Here is a 23,596-nt window from a genome sequence, read left to right as displayed (position 1 = left end):
GTCTTTCACAACATGAATATTATGGAAGTGTTTTGCATAATGATACCTGTGTGGCCTATGTTGAATTGCTTGCCTTCTCATGGTGGTGAGTGGGGAGGGAAGAAGGGAGAGAATTTGGAACTCAAAGTTTTAAAAACAAATGTTCAAAAGAACGTTGTTTTTACATGCAACTGGGAAATAAGATATACAGGCAATGAGGTATAGAAATCTGTCTTGCCCTACAAGAAAGTAAGGGGAACGGGGACAAGGTTTGGGGGGAGTGGGGTGACAGAAGGGAGGGCAGACTGGGGAAAGGGACAATCAGAATATACGCCATCTTCGAGTGGGGGGGGAGGATAGAAATGGGGAGAAAATTTGTAACTCAAAATCTTGTGGAAATCAATGTTGAAAACTAAAAATATTAAATAATGGAAGTACACAAATAAAATATTTACATTGATTTAGAACTAATTTCCTCAGTGATCCAAGTCAAAGTTATATTTAATTGCATTTTTTTTCTAATTTAGATTATAGTATGGGTTAAGGACAATAAAACTTAAACTGCTAAAAACAAAAGAAGTTTTTCTTGCATTCTATTACTGAAAAGATTCAGCTGAACTGTTCTTTAGTTATTTGATTTTCAGAAGTAACATTTCTCATTATGATAAACTGTCCAGTTTCCTTGAAAATAAAACATCTCTACACAGCCTGACTTCTTCTGCAAGAATAAGGCCTTGTCTGGAGATTGATTTGTGATTTAAAATGAATCTCACTGGTTAATAAAAACAGATAAATGTTCTGTAACTAGTACCTTGAACTGTTTAAATACTGTATATGCAGACATTTCTTAAAGTAATTTTCTACATCCCCAATTATTTCATTTTTCACAATTCTATAGCAGTTCTTGACTTGTATCCATGACAGCATTAATAAAAAAAACAGACATTTCATTTCTTTTCCTGATTCTACAAGCTTCTGCCATCATAAAACCTACAAAAGGAATATGTGACAATTATCTACATGATGAGTTCAGATGGAGTTAGCAATCCATACTCTGGAAGAATGCCAGTCAGTTTAGATGAACTGTCCAATGCATAGTAACCAAATGAATACCTAGTTTAACAGAGTTTCATGGAACAGTCAAATTAGCTAATTACAGTAAATTGCATTATAAGCTAAAAATGAACATATTCAAACATGTGGGGATGTGGTTTAGTTTAGGAAACAAAAATCAATTAGTTGGCTATAAAATACTCAATATTTTGTTCAATTGATATTGCTCCAGTGAAACATAAGGGTTCTAATTCCACATCACTATTAGATTTAATAGTTACCCTCTAGTTCATACACAAGGTCTAATTTCAATAATTAGTTTAAAAGTCTTAAGTAGAATGGGTAATAAAGTTGGACTCTCCATTTAAGCTTAAACCTCATATTCCTTGGCTAAGTAAATGTTGCAACAATTCAGCTAGCAGCTGCAGTGGGGGTGAAAGACCAACACAAGCCCAACAACGAGAACGCTGCCAGCACAGTTTCCTTTGATCTGCTTTACTAAGGAAAGCAATGTTAAGGGGTTAACAATCTTACTTTAATCCAACATATACATATAAACTCACTTAATTCAGGAGGAAAAGCCAGCAGCCTGAACTTCAGAGCAAATACAAATTACAAACATACACAATATAAACAGATCAAATCCCAATTCATAGTTACCAAAAAGCATCAACATCTGAGTTCACAAGCCAGGGAGCTCTTAACAATGGCTGGCCCAGAGTCACCCACTACTTCTCCAGTGGCTCAGAGCCCCAGCAAACAACTCTGCTCTCTCTTTTAATACGGTCTTTAGACATCATCCAACGTCATCTGAGCGACCAGAACTTAGGTGCCTACTATTCTAGTCTTAGCAACAACCCTTAGGACGCTGAGGCCTTCAAGCCCACGTTGGCTTAGCACCTAGTAATTAGGGGTATGGCCCTGGGGCTTTGTACCTAGTAAGGCTCAATCAAAGACACTTAATTAATTTAGTATTCTAAAATAGTAAAAAAGATCCCAACTTAATTAATATTACAGTAAAAAGAAATATACCAAGGAGCACTCATTTTCTATGGAGTTCAAAGGATAACAGTTTTAGAGGTTCAAGAGACTTTATAGTCATTGAATCCTATGCCCTTGCTTTGTTGCTGTTCGGCTGTTTAGTCGTGTCTGACTCTTCGTGACCCCATGGACCATAGCATGCCAGGCCCTTCTATCCTCCACTACCTTTTAAAGTCTGTCATGTTTGTTGCTTCCATGACACTATCTATCCATCTCATCCTGTGCCATCTCCTTTTCCTTTTGCCTTCAATCTTTCCCAACATCACGGTCTTTTCCAATGAGTCTCATCTTCTCATTATGGGGCCAAAGTATTTAAGCTTCAGCATTTGACCTTCCAGTGAGTAGCCTGAATTAATTTCTTTAAGTATTGACTTATTTGATCTCCTTGCTGTCCAAGGGACTCCCAAAAGCATTCTTCAGCACCACAATTTGAAAGCATCAATTCTATGGCACTCAGCTTTCCTCACAGTCCAACTCTCATAGCCATATATTGCTACTGGAAAAACCACAGCTATGGAAAAACCATAGACCTCTGTCAGCAATGTGATGTCTCTGCTTGTTAGTATGCATTCCAGATTTTCCATAGCTTTTTTCCCCAAGGAGCAAGCGTCTGTTAATTTCAAAATTGCAGTCGCTGTCTGAAGTGATCTTTGAGCCCAAGAATATAAAATCTGGCACTGCTTCCATTTCTTCTCCCTCTATTTGCCAGGAATTGATGGGACCAGCTGCCAAGATCTTAATTTTTTTTGATGCTAAGCTTTAAGATAACTTTTACACTCTCCTCTTTCACCCACATCAAGAGGCTTCTTAATTCCTCTTCACTTTCTACCATCAGAGTGGTATCATCTACATAACTGAGATTGTTGATATTTCTTCCAGTAACCTTAATTCCTGCTTTTGATTCATCCAATCTGGCATTTCACATGATGTTCTCTGCAAATAAATTAAATAAATAAGGTGACAATATACAGCCTTATGGTACTCTTTTTCCAATCTTAAACCAATCATTTGTTCCATGTTTGATTCTAACTGTTGCTTCTTGGCCTGTGTACAGGTTCCTCAGGAGACAAGATGATAGAGTACTCCCATCCCTTTGAGGACTTGCTACATTTTAACATGATCCACACAAAGGCTTTAGTGAAGTCAATGAAGCAGAAGTATATGTTTTTCTGGAACTACCTTGATTTCTCCATAATCTAGCAAATGTTGGCAATTTGGCCTCTAGTTCCTCTGCCTCTCTGAAAACCAGCTTGCTCTTCTGGTAATTCTTGTTCACATACTGTTGAAGCCTAGCTTGCAGAATCTTAAGCATAACCTTGTTAGCATGCGAAATGAGAGCAACTGTTTGATAATCTGAACATTATTCGACATTGTTGCTCTTTAGGATTGGGACATATACTGATCTTTTCCAATCCAGTGGCCACTGTTGGGTTTTCCAAATTTGCTGGCATATTGACTGCAGCTCTTTAACAGCATCATCTTTTAGGGTTTTAAATAGCTCAGCTGGAATTCTATCAACTCCTCTAGCCTTACTGTTAGTAATACTTCCTAAAACCCATTTGACTTCATTCTCCACAATGTCTGACCCTAGATCAGTAACCACACTATTATGTTTATCGGTGATGTTAAGATCTTTTTGTATGTTCTTTTGTTTATTCTTGCCATCTCTTCTTAGACTGAGTCACAGAATGATTAAGTGATTGTCCCCAGGTCACACAGGAAAAAAGAATGGGAATGTAGGTCATCTGACTCCAAATCCAATACTCTTTCTATGTGACATTTTGCCTCAATAAGAGGGTTTGGAATATGATATTCAGGAAGACAAAAGAGCTAGAATTACAACCAAGAACAACCTTTCCAGCAAAACTATGTATAATCCGTCACGGGGAAAAATGGATATTTAATGAAAAGACCAGAGCTGAATAGAAAATATGACATGTAAAAATAAGACTCAAGAGAAGTATAACAAGGTAAGCATGAAAGAGAAATCATAAGGGACTTAATATGTTTAAACTGAATACATTCTTCTACGGGAAAATGATACTTGTAATTCCTAAGAACTGTATTACTATTAGACATCTACATAAGCAGAGGGCATGTGTGTGAGTCAATTACATTGGGATGATCTCCAAAAAAAAGTGAGAAAGAACAATGCACTGGAAGAAGGGGAAAGGGAGAGATGGGATGGGGAAATTTTTCTCACATAAGAGGCAAGCTTTTATAGCGAAAGGGAAAATGGTTGGGGGCACAATGCTTGAATCTCACTCTCATCAGATTTGGTTCAAAAAGTGAAGAATATACATACACACTCAGCTGGATACAGAAATCTATCTCACTCATTAAGGAAATAAGAAGAGAAGAGGATAAACGATATGGGGAGATAATAAAGAGGAGGGTAGAATAAAGCAGGCAATGGTAAGAAGCAAAACGGACTTCTGAGGAGGGAAAAGATAAAAAAAAGAGTGAGAAGGATAAACTTAAGAAAACAGGATGAAGGGAAATACACAGTAATCATAACTGTGAATGTGAATGGGATGAGCTTACCCATAAAATCGAAGTAGTAGAGCAGATTAAAAATAGAATCTAACAACCTGTTGTTTACAAGAGACAGACTTCAAACAGAAAGACACACATAGAGTTAAAATAAAGGGCTGGAACAGACTCTATTATGCTTCAGATGAAGTAAAAAAGGCAGAGGTAGTAATCATGATTTCAGACAAAGCAAAAGTAAAAATCAACCTAATTAAAAGAAATAATGAAAGAAACTATATTCTGCTAAAAGGTACCATACACAATGAAGTAATGTAAAAAAATTTTATAGCAAGTTTCCCTGATAAGAGAAATTTCTCAAATATATAGGGTACAGAGTAAAATTTGCAAAAATAAGAGACATCTCCCAATTGATAAATGGTGAAAGGATATGAAAAGATATGAAAACTGTTCTAAATCACTACTGGTGAGAGAAATGCAAATTTAAAAAACCTCTGAGGTACCACATCATACTTATCAGAAATGATTAATAGTAAAGGAGTTAAGGGAAAATTGGGATACTAATGCAATGTTTGTGGAGTTGTGAACTGGTCCAACCATTCTGGAGAACAATTTGGAACTATGCCCAAAGGGCTAATAAAACAGTGCATACCCTTTGACCCAGCAATACCACTACTAGGTCTGTACACCAAAGAGGTCAAAGAAAAAGGAAAAGGACTTATATGTACAAAAATACTTATAGTAGTTCTTTTTGTGGTGATAAAGAATTAGAAATTGATAGAATGCTCATCAATTGGGAAATGACTGAATAAGTTGTGGCACATAATTGTGATGGAATACTGTTGTACTATAAAAAATGATGAGGGGGTGGTTTCAGGAAAAAAACAAAACAAAACAAAACAAAACATGGAAAGACCTATGATATGAAATGATGCAAAGTGAAGTGAGAAGAACCAGAAGACCACTGTTCATGGTAACAGCAATGCGGTAATGATGATCAACTGTGAAAGACTTGCCTACTCTGAACAAAACAATGATCCAAGACAATTCCAAAGGACTCATGATGAAAAAATGTTATCCACTGTCAGAGACAGAACTGACGAACTCTGAGTGCAAACTTAAGTATAACTTTCTAGTTTTATTTTTTTGTTGCTTTTTTGTGATATGTCTGATATGGAAATATGTTTTTCACGATTTTACATGCATAATTGATATAATTTTGCTTGCCTTCTCAGTGGGTAGGAGAGAGTAGGAGGGAGGAAGACAACTGGAACTCAAAATTTAAAAAGAAAAGAATGTTTAAAAAAACTAAAAAAGAAAATAAACTCGGTTTAGAACTAAATCACACTACATATTCCCCAATGACCTAGATATAAATGGCTATAGCATAAACAAATTAAAGGAGAGAGGAGGGTGATACCTTTCACAAATATAGAGAGAAGTGCTCTTAACTATACAAGAGATAGACATGACAGAGGATAAAATTAACAATTAGAGTTACATAAAATTAAAAAGCTTCTGCCCAAACAAATTCAATACAGCTAAAATCTTAACAGAAACAATTAACTGGGAAAATTGTTACAGCAATTGTCTCCAATAAAGGTCAGATATCAGAGATCTAGAATTGGAAGGAGCTCCATGACATGAAATCCAGTCCCTTTTTTCAAAGAGGAGAAAACTGAGGCCTGAGTCAAACACAAAGGTACTGACAGAGGACTTCTGCCACCAGCACCAATGCTCCTTCCACAGACTGATTCAAATATACAAGAACAAGAGTAATTTCTTAGTAGATAAATAAGTTAAAAGATAAAAAGAGGTAGTTCTGAAAATAAGAGAAATAAGCAATCAACAGGGGGCAGCTAGGAGACACAGTGGAAAGAGGGCTGAGCCTGGAGTCAGGAAGACTTATCTACCTGAGTTCACATCTAGCCTCAGACACTTATTAGCTGTGTGTCCCTGGGCAAGTCACTTAACCCTGCTTGTGTCAGTTTTCTGATCTGTAAAATGAGCTGGAGAAGGAAATGGCAAACCGCTCCAGTATCTTTACCAAGAAAATCCCAAATGGGGTCATGAAGAGTTGGACGTGACTGAAAAACGACTGAACAACAAGAAGCAATCAACAACCACATTTTTAAAATGCTCCAAATCAGTAACACTAAAAGAAATTCAAATTAACACAGTTGTGAGGTTCTACCTGAAATGTAATAGAGTGGCAAAGGTGATCAAAAAGGAAAGGTAAAATTATCAAAGGGACATTATGGTACATGAACATTAGTGTACTTTGGATGGAACTAAGAATTTGCCTAGTCATTTTGGAAAATAGTTTGGAGCCATTCCCCAAAAGGCACTAAACTGTGCCTTATTTTAACCCATCAAAACCCATACTAGGCATGTACCCTAATAAGATCAAATAGGAAAAAAAGAACCCACATGTTCAAAGCAGCACTTCTGGTTGTAGCCAAGAAATGGAAATTATGGGAGTGCCCATTAATTGGAGAATGGATAAACAAATTATGGTATATTAATGTAATGGAATACTATTATAAGAAATTATTTAAAGGATATATTTTTAAAAACTGGAAAAATTTATCAATTGATGCAGAGAGAAGCTAACAGAAGCTGGAAATCAATTCATATAATGTCCATAACACTGTAAAAAAAAAAAGCATTTTCAAAGTCTTAAGGATCGTTTTATCAATGCAGTAACAAATCATGACTCCAAATAAGACTGATGATGTGAATTGCTTTCTACCTTCTGATAGAGCTTTTAATGGATTACAGATGCACAAGACTTATATTTTTGGACACAGTCAATATATGGATTTGTTTTGCTTGACTATGCTAATTTGTTACAAGAGAAAGGGGTTTTTTTGGACAGGGAGAAATTTGAGGAGAAGAAAGATGATTATAGTAATGGCATAAAAAGAAAATAAAGAGCATCAATAAAACATTTTGAAATATGCACAGATAAAAACAGGAGAAAGTTCAGAAGGAAACACAAGCAGGATAGCTTTGGCATTATGTAGTGAATTTAGTATATACTTTAAAAAACTTTCCATAAAGTATGAAGAGTTTCAAATACAATCTTCTTTTATATTTCTTGTTTATAGGAACATTTATGTTTGTCTGGTGTTTATCAACTCAGATTATCCAAAAAAGATTTAAATTTTAAAATAATACAGTACTAACATTCTACTGGCACTACATTATGGCAGAAGAGTCTGGAACATAAGTTCTTCTGCAGAACTAAAAACGAGCATCACACACAGGACAATGGAGAAGCACATGATTGGCATGAGCAGACTAAAAGAGACTGTCAACATAGAACTCTACAGAAGAAGAGGCATAAAGGATGCTATTAAGGAACTATAGGCTACGAAGATAAGAAGGGTTAGTTATTGGGCAAGGGCATAGGATGATAGGTGGACAGTTAGAGCATTTCAATGGTGCCATCGTGACCCTCTAGTTTGTTGGGTAGCTACCTTCTCCTGGGGAACATTATGGGGGTCACAGACAAGAATTGCACTGGATAAATGGGCATGCATGAGTTAAAATATGCATGCAGGGAGGGACCTTCTGAGATGATGTGATGATCACAGATCTATTTGAGCATCTGAAAGTAAATAAAATGTCTTGAATATGTCTAAAACCACTTGCTGTATCTCATTTTGAATTTTAAACTGTTTTAGTATAAAGAAAATGTAAAGTTAATTGAAAGTAAAGTTGAAAGTGTAAAGTTAATTGAACTTTTATATACATATCAATGAAAAGGTAAGTGTATTAAGCGTAAAAGTAGAGATTTAATCAGTAAATAGGCAGAGCCAAGATTAAAAAAAAAGTCTGAGGAAAAAAATTCTCTCTCCCCTATTCTAAGACAATTTTGCACAGTAATATACTGACTAGAATACAGGGGGGAAATATGGGAAAAAAATGAAAATCAATCAATAAGCATTTGTTAAGCATCAACTATGTGCCAGGTGCTGTTTTAGGTGCTGAGAATACAAAGAAAAACAAGAGATAGTCCCTGACCTCAAGAAGCTTACAATCCAAGGTGGGGGTGGGGGGGTGACAACAATATGCAAACAATTATGTACAAACAAGTTATATACAAGATAGATAATCAACACTGAAAAGGCACTAGAATTAAGAGGGACTGGGAAAAGCTTTTAGCTGGGTCTTAGAGGAAGCAAGGGAAACCAGGAAAACAATGAGGCATAAATGAAGAGGGATTCCAGGAGGGAAGAGCATTCCAGGGATGAGGTCCAGCCAGTAACAATGCCTGGAGCATTTCTGTGTATTTGATGGAAATTTATAACCCTGAAAAGAGAAATGATTTTCCTAATAATATGTAAATTCTATTTCACAGGTGCTAGAAGACTGATAGAAATTCAAAGCTTGAAATGATGACTTTATGATATATAAATCTCTGTGAATCTTCTGTTTAATGCAAGTATTATCAATGTGTTAGGCATTACTTTGATTTGGGAAAGTACTACACTTTCTTTAGCAGCTACAAAAATTTGGAGATCACAATCAACTTCTAACTGTGGGTGGGGGAGAAATGCTGACAGTGTTACTGAGAGAAAAAAGCCTTCATAAAATTCCATCAGGACTGCAGTAGAAAAGAAGAAAAGAAAATGACTGAACGACAGAACTAGAAATGCCCTAACCTTTTAATTTGATAATTATGGAATTAGGATTTTCATTATAAAATTTTATCTGAATTACTTTTTTATGTTGGCCAGTGGAATGTTAAGATGCAGCTCTTTAATTGTGGCAGAGGACTACATGAAGTTAGTAAATTTGTGAATTTGAACATATTTTTCTATGTGAAGAATGACTTTAGACAAAAGAAGTCAAAAGATAACAAAATTCTGCTTCCAGATAAGAATCTAACAGCAAAAATGAGCATAATTATAAAATTTTCTATATTTTACATTCTTGATTTTATTCATTTGAATTCTCTACAGGCACCATTTGGTTAACTATGAATTTGGTAAATGGCAAATTGTAATGGGAAAAAACTGGGCCTTAGTTCTATTCTAATTGGGTACATTTCACTATTTAGGGTTTAGGTTAATATCAACTACATATAGAATCATATGCCAATTGATGAAGAAAGAAAGTCCCATCTACCCAGAGCTGGTATACGTTGAATTGGATGCCATTTTCTATGGACTTCTGAATGCATTCATCATGGATATCAAGTTGGAGAACAGAAGTTTGGAAATGATGCAAGATGGAAAATTATACACTCACATCTGCAATGCAAAGGAATTTGAAGGAATAAGTAGTTTTATTTATTTAAATTAAAAGAGAATGATCTGTGCCTGGGCCATGCATACATGGATCTGGGGGAAAGACTTCAAAATAGCAGTAAGGTGGATCACCAAAAAGTTGGTTGGGCAAATTGGGAACCAACATGGTAGGTAAGGTTTCACATAACTCCTATGTGGAAGCACTTTATACATATCAAATAGAAAGCCAGACAGGTCACTTGTGACACAGAGCTGGGTATCACAGTGTCAAACTAATATTCTGGCAGAGTTTAGGTCACATGACCATCATTAAAAAGATTAATAACTTTTTTTTCTTTAACCCCACTTCTAGCACCAAAGGAATTACGTACTAAATGTAGAGTAGTTATAGTTAAACCTAAAATACAACAGAATCCTGAGGAGGTAAATTCTTTATGAAATAGCAGAAAACTCTAAACCTTAGAGTGCATATTTAGCATCTCCCTCCCACTACCTTCTGTGTGCTTACATAAGATAAGAAAACCTGCAGGCTAATGTGAGGCTTAGCTCTAAGGTAGGGACCCACAGATGCTGCAGTGATACTTCCAGAACACTCCTCATTTTCTCCGTTTCCAGGTTCTTCCCAGCCTTGCAAAGGAAAGGAGAGAAAAGGATAAATCTTGACTGAAAACATCCTGGCCTTTTGATTAGAACCTAAGATCTAGGACAAGGACCCTTCAAAGCTTCAATGACTCCATTAGGACACTCCTGCCCTACCTTCATCCCACTAGAAGTAGTAGAAACTGATCTTGCCCAGCCAAACAAAGGAAAGATAATAAGCAGAGTGAGAAAATCCAGGGGGCTGTGTGGGGGAGAGAAGGGTACAAGTGAGAACAGTTTCTTTAGGCCTGAAGCAAAGGAAAGTGAAAATAAGTTGAGGTCAATCTTCTCCCTCCACTCCTCCAGAAAAGGGACTCAGAAAAGGGACCCAGGCTGGAAAACCCCATATTCCTCAATGGGAGGGGGCTGAGGCAGGTGTGTTACTCGGCCTTAAGAATCTGCTTACCAGCAAAGAAAATGAGTCCAGAAAGTGAGTAACAGATAATACAAAAAAAGAGCTGGAAAAACCAAACATATCAAGAAGAAAAGCCTCAATAAAAGTTCATCACGCATGCTGATAAATCAACAGGGAGGACCTTACAGCCAGAAGGAAGAATGAATAAAACCTCAAAGAGAATACAGAGCCCTCTTAACAATTATTATAATATGAAGGAAAGGGAACCAAAAATGTTTGATGAAAGACAGAATCTTGTGTACTCACCCAGAGGGCAGAGAACAACAAAAAAGAACTCCACGTTAGTTCAAAAGAAATAACATTCATAAAGAGAATAGCCAGAAAATAGAACCCCTGATGCAAAAAATTAAAAACACAATTAGAGGATTAGAAAAAACTGAATCCATAACAAAGAATTTTTCTTAAGAAGAGAGACATTAGAAGAAGTAGAACATAAAAACAATGCAGGGTGGAAAATTTGGCAGAAGAAAAACAACAGTGACAACATAAAAAAGCATAAATTCTGAACGCACTAAACTAACCTTGAAAACAAGATGTGCAGAGATAACTTAAGGTCTCCCATAAGAACATGATACATCAAAAAACCTGAATACAAGAATGTAACAATACAAGAAAACTACAGACTACAAAGCTTTGATTGAGAGATTTACATATTGCAACCAGAAAAAAAAATCATGCCTCAAACTCTAAGAAAAATAGTGGGTTAAAAAGAATTATCTGAAAAAGAAAGTCCCAATATACACCAAAATATTTATAGTTGTATTTTGTGTGGCAACAAAGAATTGTAAACAAAGTTGGTATCTAACCATTGAGGAATGGCCAAACAAATTTTGGTACATGAATGTAATGAAATATTTCTGTGTTACAGAAAGATAAACAAGATGAATAGCGAGAAGCATGGAAAGACCTATGTGAATTGATACAGAGTGAAGTAAGCAGAACCAAGAAAACAACATATAAAATAACTACAACAAATAAAATGGCAGGATATGAATCAAAAGTGAATTTTGTAAAATTACAAAGAACAAGCTCAACCCAAAGAAGAAGAGATATGAGGGGAAATCTCCCCTATTCCTTTGCAGGGGCAGAGAGGAGAAGATTCCACTGTGTGGAACACAGCATATATTTTTAGATTTTTTTCAAAGTATTGATCAGCTTTGTTGATTGCCTTTTCTCTTTTTCCTCCTTTTTCTTTTAAAAATATTTTTTGTTATAGAAGGGTTGTTCTCTAGGAAGGAAGAGGGGAGGAGCACAGGGAGAAATTTACAAAATATTAAGAGAAAATATATTAACAAAATTTTATTTTAAAAATAAAATAAGAATTCTCAGAATCTACTATATAGAGGTGAATGTCAGCAAAACTGAGACTATATAAAAGAAATAGAGGATTACCTACAAAAACATAAAATTTCCAAGTTAACACAACACCAAATAGAGACTATATCCAATTTCAGAATAGAACTGAAGCAACATGGACTCAAACTCCATTCTTTCAACAAAAATTTATTAAGCATTTACCACAGAGCCTTACAAAGGCTCTGTGTTAAGTGCTAGAGATACAAGGATAAAAATGAAATAGTCCCTGCCTTCAACACTCTTCCAGTCTACTTTTCTGATTAATTCTTTTATATGTGTGAACACACAGGACAAGAGCATTTTCAATGGATGACAGAGGGTAATAGATGCTATACCCTGATCAAGTCCATGAGTGAAGAGCAAAGGGCTGATGGCTCTGATACCAGAATGATATTTTTACAGACCACTGTTCTTCAAGTCACATTACTATTATTCACTCATCAGATAATTTATTGATTGCCCACTAGATTTACATTACTGTGATAGGCATGTTTCTCTATCAGTCCCTACACCTGTTGAACTTCTATCCATCCTTGGATATCCATCCCAGCCAAACAAAGGAAAGATAATAAGCAGAGTGAGAAAATTCAGGGGGCTGTGTGGGGGAGAGAGGGGTACAAGTGAGAACAGTTTCTTTAGGCCTGAAGCAAAGGAAAGTGAAAATAAGTTGAGGTCGATCTTCCATCCAAAATTTTTACCAGTCGACAAAATGTTCACTAGAACTTTAATTTATTTCACCAAGCATTTTTATGTACTGACTATGTGTACAGCTCCATGTTAGATGCTAGAGAAGGTACAAAGTTTGGATAAAATATGGCCCTTGATCTTGTGGAGTTACCCTCTAGCCAGGACTTAAGGGAAGAATGATACATACATGAATAAATGTAATATTCAAAAACTAGTTCCCCTAAAAAGTCTTCCTTGAACCTCACAATGAATAACGTCCTCTTCCCTCTCAGACCTAATGCTACATTTTGCTTTTCTCTCTCTCATGCTCTTCCCTATAAATTATAAATTAATTAATTTATTTTATAGTCCTTTGTGTCTGTGTCACGTCCCCTCGTTAGACTGTAAGCCCCATAAGAGCAGAGCATGTGTCTTATCAAAATGTTGGCTCTCCCCACTGCCCCAACTTAGCACAGTGTTATAAACATAGTAAATTCTTCTTTTTAAAAAAGTTTAATTTATTGGAATAAATTAAAGTTCTAGTGAAAGTTTTGTGGACTGGTAAAAATTTTGGCAGCTTGTTTAGATATAATTTTAGAAGTTAACTCTAAGGATGGGTAGGAATTCAACAAGTGAGGACTGATGGAGGAAACAGGCCTATCACAGTAGTATGAATTTAGTGGGCAATCAATTGAATTGATGTGCTAGCAGACATCTGCTAGGATGGTAAAAATTTTGGCAGTCTATTAGGTCTGTATTTAGAAGAGTTCTCTCTAGCTATCTTATATACCAAACTTTCATACCAGAAGCAGTTTCCAAATTCTCAGTGATGCAAAAGATCATGGCTCTAGAGCTGGAAGAGGCATTAGAATTCATGTAATATAACATTCTAATTTTTACAATAAAGAAACTGAAATGCATAGACATTAACTGACTCTCTTATTAACACAGAGATAGGAAATGGCAGAGCCAGAATTTGAACGCACATCCTTTGACTTCAAATTCAATCATTCAAGTCAATCCTAAATCTATTGCCTAAAGATACTAGCACTGAGATTGGTAACCATGTTCACATAATTTTACTTTAGCAATTATATCATTCATCTTTATCTTATTTGCTCCTTGGGATATGATGTTCCATCAAATCAGATCAGGAGGCAAGGTTACTTACTTTTGACCACAATGATCCTTTTGTAATTAAATCTTATCATGCACAAATGAGTATTTTATTTATGTGTGGTCTTTTGCAAAAAAAGACAGTTCATATATATGTGTTTTTCCCATCTAAGCTGTAAGCTCCTTGTTGGAGACTGTGTTTTATACTTCTTTTATAGCCTATAGTGTGAAGACACAGCACAGCTGCTAAGCAATACTAACAGACACACATACATTTAATAAAGTATTTAACCAAAGTCACATTAGAAATTAATTGATAAAAATGAGCTCTTATAAGCTGATCTTGTCCTATATTATCCTTACCTGACATGAACGAAATTGGTTGACTAGTAATGTGCATCTCTGTGGATCTTTTCTTCCATCCAAGCTGTCCAACTCAGCAGCTACTTGATTTAACTCTTCATCTGCATAGTAGAACTGAGCAAGAAGTTGCGGATCTGACCTCTGCAAAGATGATACAGATGAACAGTATTATCTTACTTGTTAATGCAGATCTACTCATACATGTATACTTAAAGATAAAAAAGGAAAGATGGTTTCACCAGGGCAGGGCGACATATGCCGCCGTGACATTTCTTCAACAGGACAGTCCTGGCAGCAACACAGCTCAAAGCACAATGTCACATCTTATGTCCTGCTGTGCCCCACTCAAGTTTTCTTGAGTGGTGTCAAACTCAAATAGCAACGGAGGCATGTTAACTTAGTTTTAAAATGTTATCTACGTTTTACTACATTTTTATTTATTTCGTTAAATATTTTCCAACTGCATTTTAAACAGCCTCTAACACTCGGAGATATTGCCTTCCCATACCTGTGTTCTAAAGGTAGAGATAAGAGGAAGAAATAGTGGTTGGCTCATCCAATTAATTTCAGCAAAAAAGAGAACTTAATTAAACATATGAAGAATTCATAATTTGCAACTCCATGGGGTAAGCCTTGGAATCTGGCCTTTTGCCGTTTGTAATTGCTCCTACTTCCCAATTTTTAGTCTTCAGGTTAGTACGCTCACCAAACCTACCCTAATGCAGGCAGGTCTAAGGCTCCCAGAACAGGACACACTGCCCTGTTACATTTCAAATACCCACTGCTCAGGGTTCTAGGGGTAACCCTTGGTATTGGGGGAGGCGCGGATACAGTGCTGCTCCTTCCTTCCCTGGTGAACTTCCCATTTATAGTGTTTTTTTCCCTTTGAGGTCAGTGAGACTGAAGTCTTGATTACGCATTTCTTTTAGAAGGGCTTGCTGTGTTTCAGGGCTGGTAGAATCAGCACAATGTCACATATAAACAGAATTTAGAGGATATTTTTATTTGGAGACTGTCCCTTTCATTTGCTTCTGCATAAGATGTCCTCTGTGACAGTGGAAAACTCCTTTGCAAAGCCTATGTCAATCAAACTTTTGTTAAGCACTTACCAAGTACCAATCACTGTTCTAAATGATAGTGATAAAAAGACAAAAATGAAACAGTTTATGCCCTCAAAGAGTTTACATTCTATGTGGAGAAAAAACATACACATAAATAAGTCCATACATGCTGCTACAGAAATATTTTCCTTATTTTATGCTACTTTATGAACTTTGAATTCTAGCTAAACCAGACGACATGTTCTCCAAACCTGACATTCTATCTGCCAGCTCCATGCATTCACACAGGCCATCCTCTGTGTTTGGAATAAAGGACTGGGGTCCAAATCTTACTTCACTTAGTATCTGTGTTATTCTAGTTAAGTTGCTTAATCTCAGTTTCCTCACCCATGAAATGAGTTTAATAAATAACACCCACTTCATAGGCTTATGAGAATCAAACGAAATGTATGTAAAGCACTCTGGAGAGAAAGTACCACATAAGCTTTTGCTTTTATTATTATCTACATGTCTCAGAATCCTGTTTTCTTCAAGGAACAGATCAAATGACATCTCACATGCACTGCGCTGATTATCTCAATAAAGTGTCTGACTTCCTTAACTCCTAACATAACTAGGAACCTATTCTGCTGCTCATTAATTGTCCCAACTGGGGGCAGAGCCAAGTCGGCAGAGTAGAGGCAGCAACCCAGCTGAACGTTCCCCTCCAAACAACTTTAAAATAACACAACAAATCGAATTAAAGATCAGTATAACCAACAAAAGGTCAGGGTGAGACATTTTTTCGAGCCCAAGGCAACTAAGGAGGCTGGCAGGAGAGGTCTGTGATGCTGAGATGGCAATTGTCCCAACTACCTTTACCATATCTACCTGGCCCTAGGGACTTGTACCTGCCCCTGGATCCCTCTAAAGCGGAATAAACACTGGTAAAATTTTGAACCCAATATTTTATTGAACATCAACTAGCACTGGGCTAGGCACTATGCAGTATTATCTGGCATGTTCTCTACTCTCAAGCTATTACAATCTTATTGGAGAGAGAAGATACATCTACAACTACCTATCTATATTATATGTAGATAAATGTCTATAGTTATTTGTATACAGACAGATGTATAGATATGTAACCCAATGTTCAAGCCTGATATATTTGCATAAGACTATCCTCACTTGTCAAAAAATAATTATTCAACACTCCATGTGTATATGAGGGGTGGTGTTGGCAAGAACTCAAGAGAAGAGAGTTGGCAAGCACTTGGAAGAGCTCAAGGAGAGGCCCCTGGAGAGAGAAATACTTTGGGAATAAGCCGACATGTCTACAAACCAGAACTTGACATATCTCTGATTTCCAGCTTGTCACACTAGAGACTTTGGGGAATTTCCTCTTGGGTGATGAGAGGTACTCTTTCTTAGTTGAGTTGATATATCTCACTCTCGGTGGGAGAGCTCATTCACTCTATGTATTGTCTGATATATTATAATTACATAGATTATAATATATCAACTACTCTGATATCTGTTTGCTATTACCTTGATAAATAGGTTTATTCATTACTATTTGTGATAGTATTTGTAAAACTAGCATTTGTTGAGAAGGTAGTCAAGTATATAGCATGGAGCACTCCACCATTAATAGAGAATTGTGAGAAAGGCAAATTGAGCCTTAAAATTATTTTCCTACACTAGCAATATTTAAGGGGAAGACAGATATAATTTTGAACTCATATCTCTCTGAGGAGAGCAGGTGCTTCAGTTTCGTGGCTCTAATTTCTTGCTTCCCTTTAGGAAGGAATCAAAGTCTGTCTTGAAAAGGGGTAGCGGAGATTCCAGTATAATCTATTCACAAGTCCCTGTTAACCATTTAAACGTGCCAATGTAGACATAAACATAACATATGTGGGCAACACACACATAAATACCCTTCATATAAATGAAATAATTTTTAAAAATAATATAAAGGTATAATTAAGTACAAAATGTACAGTAAAAACATTTGGTTTTGTGGGAAGTCTCAAAGGAGAGAGGCATATGGTTAAGATAACATATATCAAATTAAAAGAAAAAAGTTTGACCCAAAAAAAGAGTGTATTCTGAAACAAAAACACCCAGACTTGCCAAACTTGTTTGGCTCTGAAAACTACTCTCATGCTGTTAATTAGCAGGAAAAAAATACACCAACTATCAAGTTTTTGTATGGTGCATTTTATCATAGCTCTGACTGTGTTTCATATGTCCCTAATAAATCCTTTTTTGTCTTAATTACAAAAGTACAATTACTTCTTGGTAAAAGGTAATTTCAATCTGAAAGTTAATCTCAGAATTAATCACCATCAACATGAATTGCCACCAAGGGGACAAAGCAGGCTGGCTAGAGTAGTAAGGCATCCTAAAAGAGAGACAGGGTTGACATGAACCAGGTGAATCAACCAACCACCGCATCAACTGGACCATCACTTCATCAATTGGACCACCATCTCCCAACAAACCCATGTAAGGATAGCCCAGGACTCTTAGCCTAGAGCAGTGGTCCTCAGTTCATTAATCCCACCTTAACTGAGGACAACTTTCACGGAGAAGGGACCCAACACCCTTATGGCCAATGAAAATGAAATTTGATGATTTTCTGCAGTTTCTTTGACGCCTCTGAGTCTCCTCAGTTTCCTTATCTGTAAAATGAGGGGTATGAAATGACTGATCTTTTATCTATGAAACTACAATTCCAAGAATGGTTTACCCTTTTTTTCCTTCTCATTCCTTGCATTTTCCTTTACGGCTTCCAAAGTCTTCTTTACCCTTTGAATTTTATCTATATTATTCATTTTAATACAAAAATTTCCAGTTATGCAATAAACAGTCAACTAACAAGTTTTTATTAAATGCCTGCTATATGCAGGCATTGGCAATACAAAGTCCTTGCCCCCTCTAGTTTCAAGTTAAATCTCCAAAGGAGGGCGGCGAGGTGATTACTTCCAGGTTCAAGGTACTGTACAAGACAGCACTCCTAAAACTAGCTCACAAGTCCCCCTTAAGTATAAACACAATAAGCTCAAAGAAAAGTCATTTATTGGACAGTATCGTAAGAACAACAGTAATAAAGTATTGCCCCTGTAAACCTGTCTCAAGCACTCACAGCATCAGGGAGACGAAAGGCATGAACTATGAATATACCAGTAGAAAGGCACATATTTCAGGAATACATGTGGTCTGGGACAACTCAGCTCAAGCACCCCAGCATTCTACTATCCTTTGCACTTTTCATGGTTCTTTTTATGTTGATCCCCATGATTGCAATGGTTTTACTGGGCAGGTTGCTCAGCCTGGTGCCCTAACCGTGAGATTTTTCAATTACTGATGGCTGGGGTTGGTGCTCTTCTCAACTGCTAGAGGTCATAAACATGGGTACACTGTTTTCTACTGGGTTAGTTCTTTTACTGCAGGATATCAGGCCTGATAGGGAAGGAAGGGAGAAGAAATCATACCCCATCCCCCAAAGTGAGGAATAAATTACTCTCAAAGGCTAGGTTCTTCTACCACAAATGGATCTTCTCTGTTGCCAGGGGTCATATTCCTCAGAGTTGTCCCTTAACCTGAGAGACTTCTTAGAGAGTATATGTTGCTTTCTAAACAGCCACTAATAGCCAACCAATGGCTAACTACCCTCTACTTCCATCAAATTTTGATGGAGAGGGGGATTCTTTACAGCTCGTAAAGGGGTAATTTAACATAAAACCTTTTAAGACCTTAAGACTCACTGCCTCTATTAGCTGGCCATTTATATTCTATGATTTTTACCAAGTGAGAGATAGGTATAGGTACATGAGATCAGACAATCAGTGGTGTCTTTATTAATCCTCTTCTCACTTTATACAAATAAGAAAGTGATATAGCTCCTATACTGAAAAAAATCATATTAAAAAACCATATACTATTAGGGAAATACAGCACATATCTAGGAGTGATGGTTAGGAAAGGCAGCCTTAGTCTAGGCTATCAAAGGGATTGTGAGTAAAGCAGTAGGACAGTAGATTGTCCTGCCTTTTCTAGCAGCAAAGTTATTATTTGATTTAATTATGCTACCCCCATAAGAAGTATGAAGAAGAGAGTGACTCTTCAGAAATAGGGAAAAGGGCAAGATGCCCACAGTGGCCTAGCCCTGGTGTTTTGGAGAATGTTAGATGGAATGAAAAAATCCCAAAGTGTTCTAAATCAACATTTCATGACCATTAAGTAAATCACTAATTAAACCTGGGCATCGAGAATCTCAAAATTATATGATGACCAAACGGGTCATGTGGTTCCATCCACTGCTGTAAGCCAATGTTAGAACTAAACCACCTATTTTAAATGTCTAAGAAAGTAGATTCTATCAGCTATGATATCTAAGCCAATGTTAGAACTAAACCACCTATTTTAAATGTCTAAGAAAGTAGATTCTATCAGCTATGATATCTAATAAAATCAGAAAGGGCTTATAGAATCTATGTCTAAAATATCTTCTGTTTCAACAAACTTTATTCAGTTTTATTTCTGGTAAAAATGAGATTAGCAAATTAGCATCTTCCATTTTAATGATACAGGTCAAACTCACTTAAAGCATGTTCATGGAGTATAATTGCTATGGGACATCTAAGCAAATAGAGAAGCTATTCATTGTACGTGGCTGAACATCTCATATATGTGAATTCTGGCTGGAGCCATAAACAAATGTTTCAAGATCTGAAAGAGTGAAATTATCTTCAAAGACTTTCTTCAGAGTAATTTTCAACTGACAAATGTTCATCTAACCACTTAATGACTAGTCTTAAATTGTGTATTTTGTGGCACTGAGGAAGCATGTACAAAAATACAGATGAATGGCTCTGCTTGTAAGAAAGCACTACTACTGCACAACAGCAAAGCCAGTGTAGGACTTAAATACTCAATTCCTATGAAACTAAGGAGAACTTAACAAGAAAGGGAAATTTACTATTTGGGTTCCCTTAAGGAACACACAAAGATGATTTGGATTGATTGTCCTTTTTATTGACTTTACAAAGCAGGGGTTATATAGGAAAATTAAGGTCTTATAAAATTCAATGTTCTTTGAAATGAATGTTAGCATTGCATGGTTACATGTAATTTTTATTACATAAAAATATTTCCTACTAATATACTTTTTACATATCAACAAGAACATATAATTTGCTTCTTTTCCCTTTTCCCTAACATATGCAAAGTTGTTGGACTTAAAGAAAAAAATCTTCTAATGCAATTCCCTCTTTTTACAGATGAAGAAGCTGAGGCCTACAGGAATTAAGCAACGCTCTCAAGATCATACAAATAGTTAAGTAGTAGAGCCATTCAACTTACAGCCTCTGCCTCCAAATCCATTGCTCTTTCCAGTTTACCATGCTGCTTTTTCAGGAACATATTTAATATCCTGTGTTGTTTAACATTTTTTTTATCAATTATTTGGTTAAAGGAATAGATGGCACGGTCTTCCAACTCACAGATTATGCAAATTTGGGACAAAGAATTAACATACAGGACCCAAAAAGAAACTTTGACAGACTATATATAGCATTGCATAGAATCTAACAAGATGAAATTGGAAGTCTTACACATGAGTTCATGAAATCAACCTCACAAGAATAGAATGGGAAAGATGGAGGCATATTAATAGTATCCTTGGAAAAGATTTGAGAGTTTTAATGGACTGCAAATTCAATGAATCAGCAATGTGCTGTGTATTTTGTGGCCCTGAGGAAGCATGTCCAAAAATACAGATGAGTGGCTCTTCTTGTAAGAAAATACTACTACTGCACAACAGTAAAGCCAGTGTAGGACTTAAATACTCAGTCTAAAAAAGATAATAATATCTTCGGTTGCATTAAGAATTAGATGGTGATAGTTCCTCTATATTTAGCCCTATTCAAACCACATAGTACTGTGTTCAGCTCTAGCTGCCACTGTTAAAGAAGGACATTAATAAGCTATAGTATGTCCAGAAAAGAGGAACCAGGATGATGAAGGACGCTGACTCTGTGTCATATAAGGATCAATTCGAAGCAACTAGGAAGGCTTAGCCTTGAGAAGGTAAGACTCGGAAGGGATATAAGAGTGATCTATTAAGTTTATGAAGGGCTGTCATATGGAAAAAGGATTCTACTTGTTCTGTTCAGCCCAGGGGCAGAAACAGGATCAATGAATAGGTCAACTTGAAAGGTGGTATGTTCACCTTCAGAGGTCAGGTAGGATATTGTGGAGATTCCTTTCAAGTATAAGTTGGACTCAGTGGCCACTAAAATTCTTTCTATTTCATTCTGTGATTTTAGGAAGTCAAACTATACCTAAAACTTTCTCTTATCCAGAGCAGAGTTGAAGCCACATTCCAAAATAGATGGTCTGCCTATGAGGATCAGAGTCTCTGGCGGAGAGACAACAGGAACAAATGAAAGAAAGAAAAGGCTGACTATATGCAAAGCACTGTGGATGCAAAGAAAGGTAAGATACCCCTTGCTCTGAAAGAGCTCACATGCTAATAGTGGAAGACCACACATATCAAGAGAAGGCTTCAGCCCCAAGTCAGATGGAAGGGAAAGCCCACTGGTCCTTACTAATGAATTATCTTTAATGTCATTTCCATCGATAAAATGGCATTTATTACTAACACTGAGTCATTTGACAATGTCAAAGGTCTTGGTGAGAACTTTCTTTTCCAGATCTTCAATAGCTGTGATTGCCAAGGAGGATGGGAGCTGCAGTATCTAGAGAGGCAGTTGCCAGGACACATCTCCTCAAGAGTTGCTCAGGGTAAAGTTAGAAGAAGAGGTCATAATCTGGCAGTCACTATTATTTTCAGGGCTCTTAGTCTTACTTGGCAGTTGCTTTTGATGGTTGCCTTTCTCTACATGCTCATTTTGTAAATGTTAGTTCGATTACAATTAGATAATATTACCAATATGTCCACTTAACCTGTCACATGTAAATTACAAATATCATAATACAATGAACATGAACAAAAAAGCAAAGTAAAAAAAAAACCACATTGGATGTGGAGTCAGATCCCCTTCTACTTACTACCTTATATGGACCTGGTCAAGTTACTAAGGCTCTCTGTGACTCAGATTCCTCCTATGTAAAATGAGATGACCTCTAATGGCTTTTCTAGCAAGTGGGGAAGGAGAGAGGTTTCTAAACAAAGTACCTTGGCAATAAGCCTTGTCATTCAATAACCAATACCCTTCTATCTACACTAGCACAACAGAATTTGAAGATGTTTTCAATCTGAATGCAGACTCATAAGGCCTAAGAGAAATGTCCTCATCTGTAACTGCCTCTATATTTATATAGAGATATAAAGGAGAGGAGGAATAAGGTGAGGATCTGTAGCTTAGCTCTGCTGTGGGATGATTCAGTTTGCAGAAAGAAGTAAAATATGTGAATTACGACAAAAGTCTAATGGCCTGGCATACCCACTATGCCACTTTCCTCTCCCATAATTTATGTATATTAATAGAGTTTTATACATGCTATTTCAGCTAGTAGACTTACTGCACCATATTAATGAAATCAAGGCTTCATCCCTAACCTAAGGAATTAGGCAAAAATATAGATCAATCTTCATAAATCCATCCCTACCATAGGAAAAAAAACAACCCAAAGCATATTCTCTACTGATAGTAAGAAATAGTTATAGATGGCTTAAATCTAACATTACCTAAAGATAAAAGGTAGAATCAGAGAATCAGATGACTCTTATAACATTGTTGTTCTAGATGCTAAGATTTAATTCTTATATGTCATAGAATACTATTCTATAATGACAAGTTATTTAATTTCATGATAAAATTGTGTGTATATATACATATTACATATATATATATAAATCATAATGTAGTCGTCCAATAATGTCAACACAAAAAATTACCAAAACAAAACACAAGATTCCAACACAGCCTCTTCAAGGCAAGTTGGTATTTTGGCTTTCTTAGTTTCTAACTTAGGGAAGGAGATTCCAGTAAAATGAAATATATGTATTTTACTATATGAAAATGTTATCAAATTTCTAGCTCTTTAAAATTCCCTTTTTACAAGAAAATAGACTACTGGGTTTCTTTTTTATAATTATTCTTTGCAGAGTTTAATAAGAGTTATTTTTTAAAACAAACATAAACCTC

At 36.2% G+C, this 23,596-nt stretch overlaps 1 protein-coding gene across 1 annotated transcript in view; it reads right to left on the bottom strand.

The window, feature by feature from the left end:
- ZFYVE28 (zinc finger FYVE-type containing 28) overlaps window positions 1–23,596 on the bottom strand; it is a 212,425-nt gene that overhangs the window by 144,184 nt on the left and 44,645 nt on the right. Inside the window, exon 2 of the mRNA XM_036765515.1 lies at window positions 14,377–14,517. Coding sequence (XP_036621410.1) covers window positions 14,377–14,517 — 141 coding nt within the window. The remainder of the gene's footprint in view (window positions 1–14,376; window positions 14,518–23,596) is intronic.

The sequence above is a fragment of the Trichosurus vulpecula genome, chromosome 6, assembly GCF_011100635.1.
Source record: "Trichosurus vulpecula isolate mTriVul1 chromosome 6, mTriVul1.pri, whole genome shotgun sequence".
NCBI classification, from domain to species: Eukaryota; Metazoa; Chordata; class Mammalia; order Diprotodontia; family Phalangeridae; genus Trichosurus; species Trichosurus vulpecula.
This window is presented reverse-complemented; position numbering and strand designations above follow the sequence as displayed.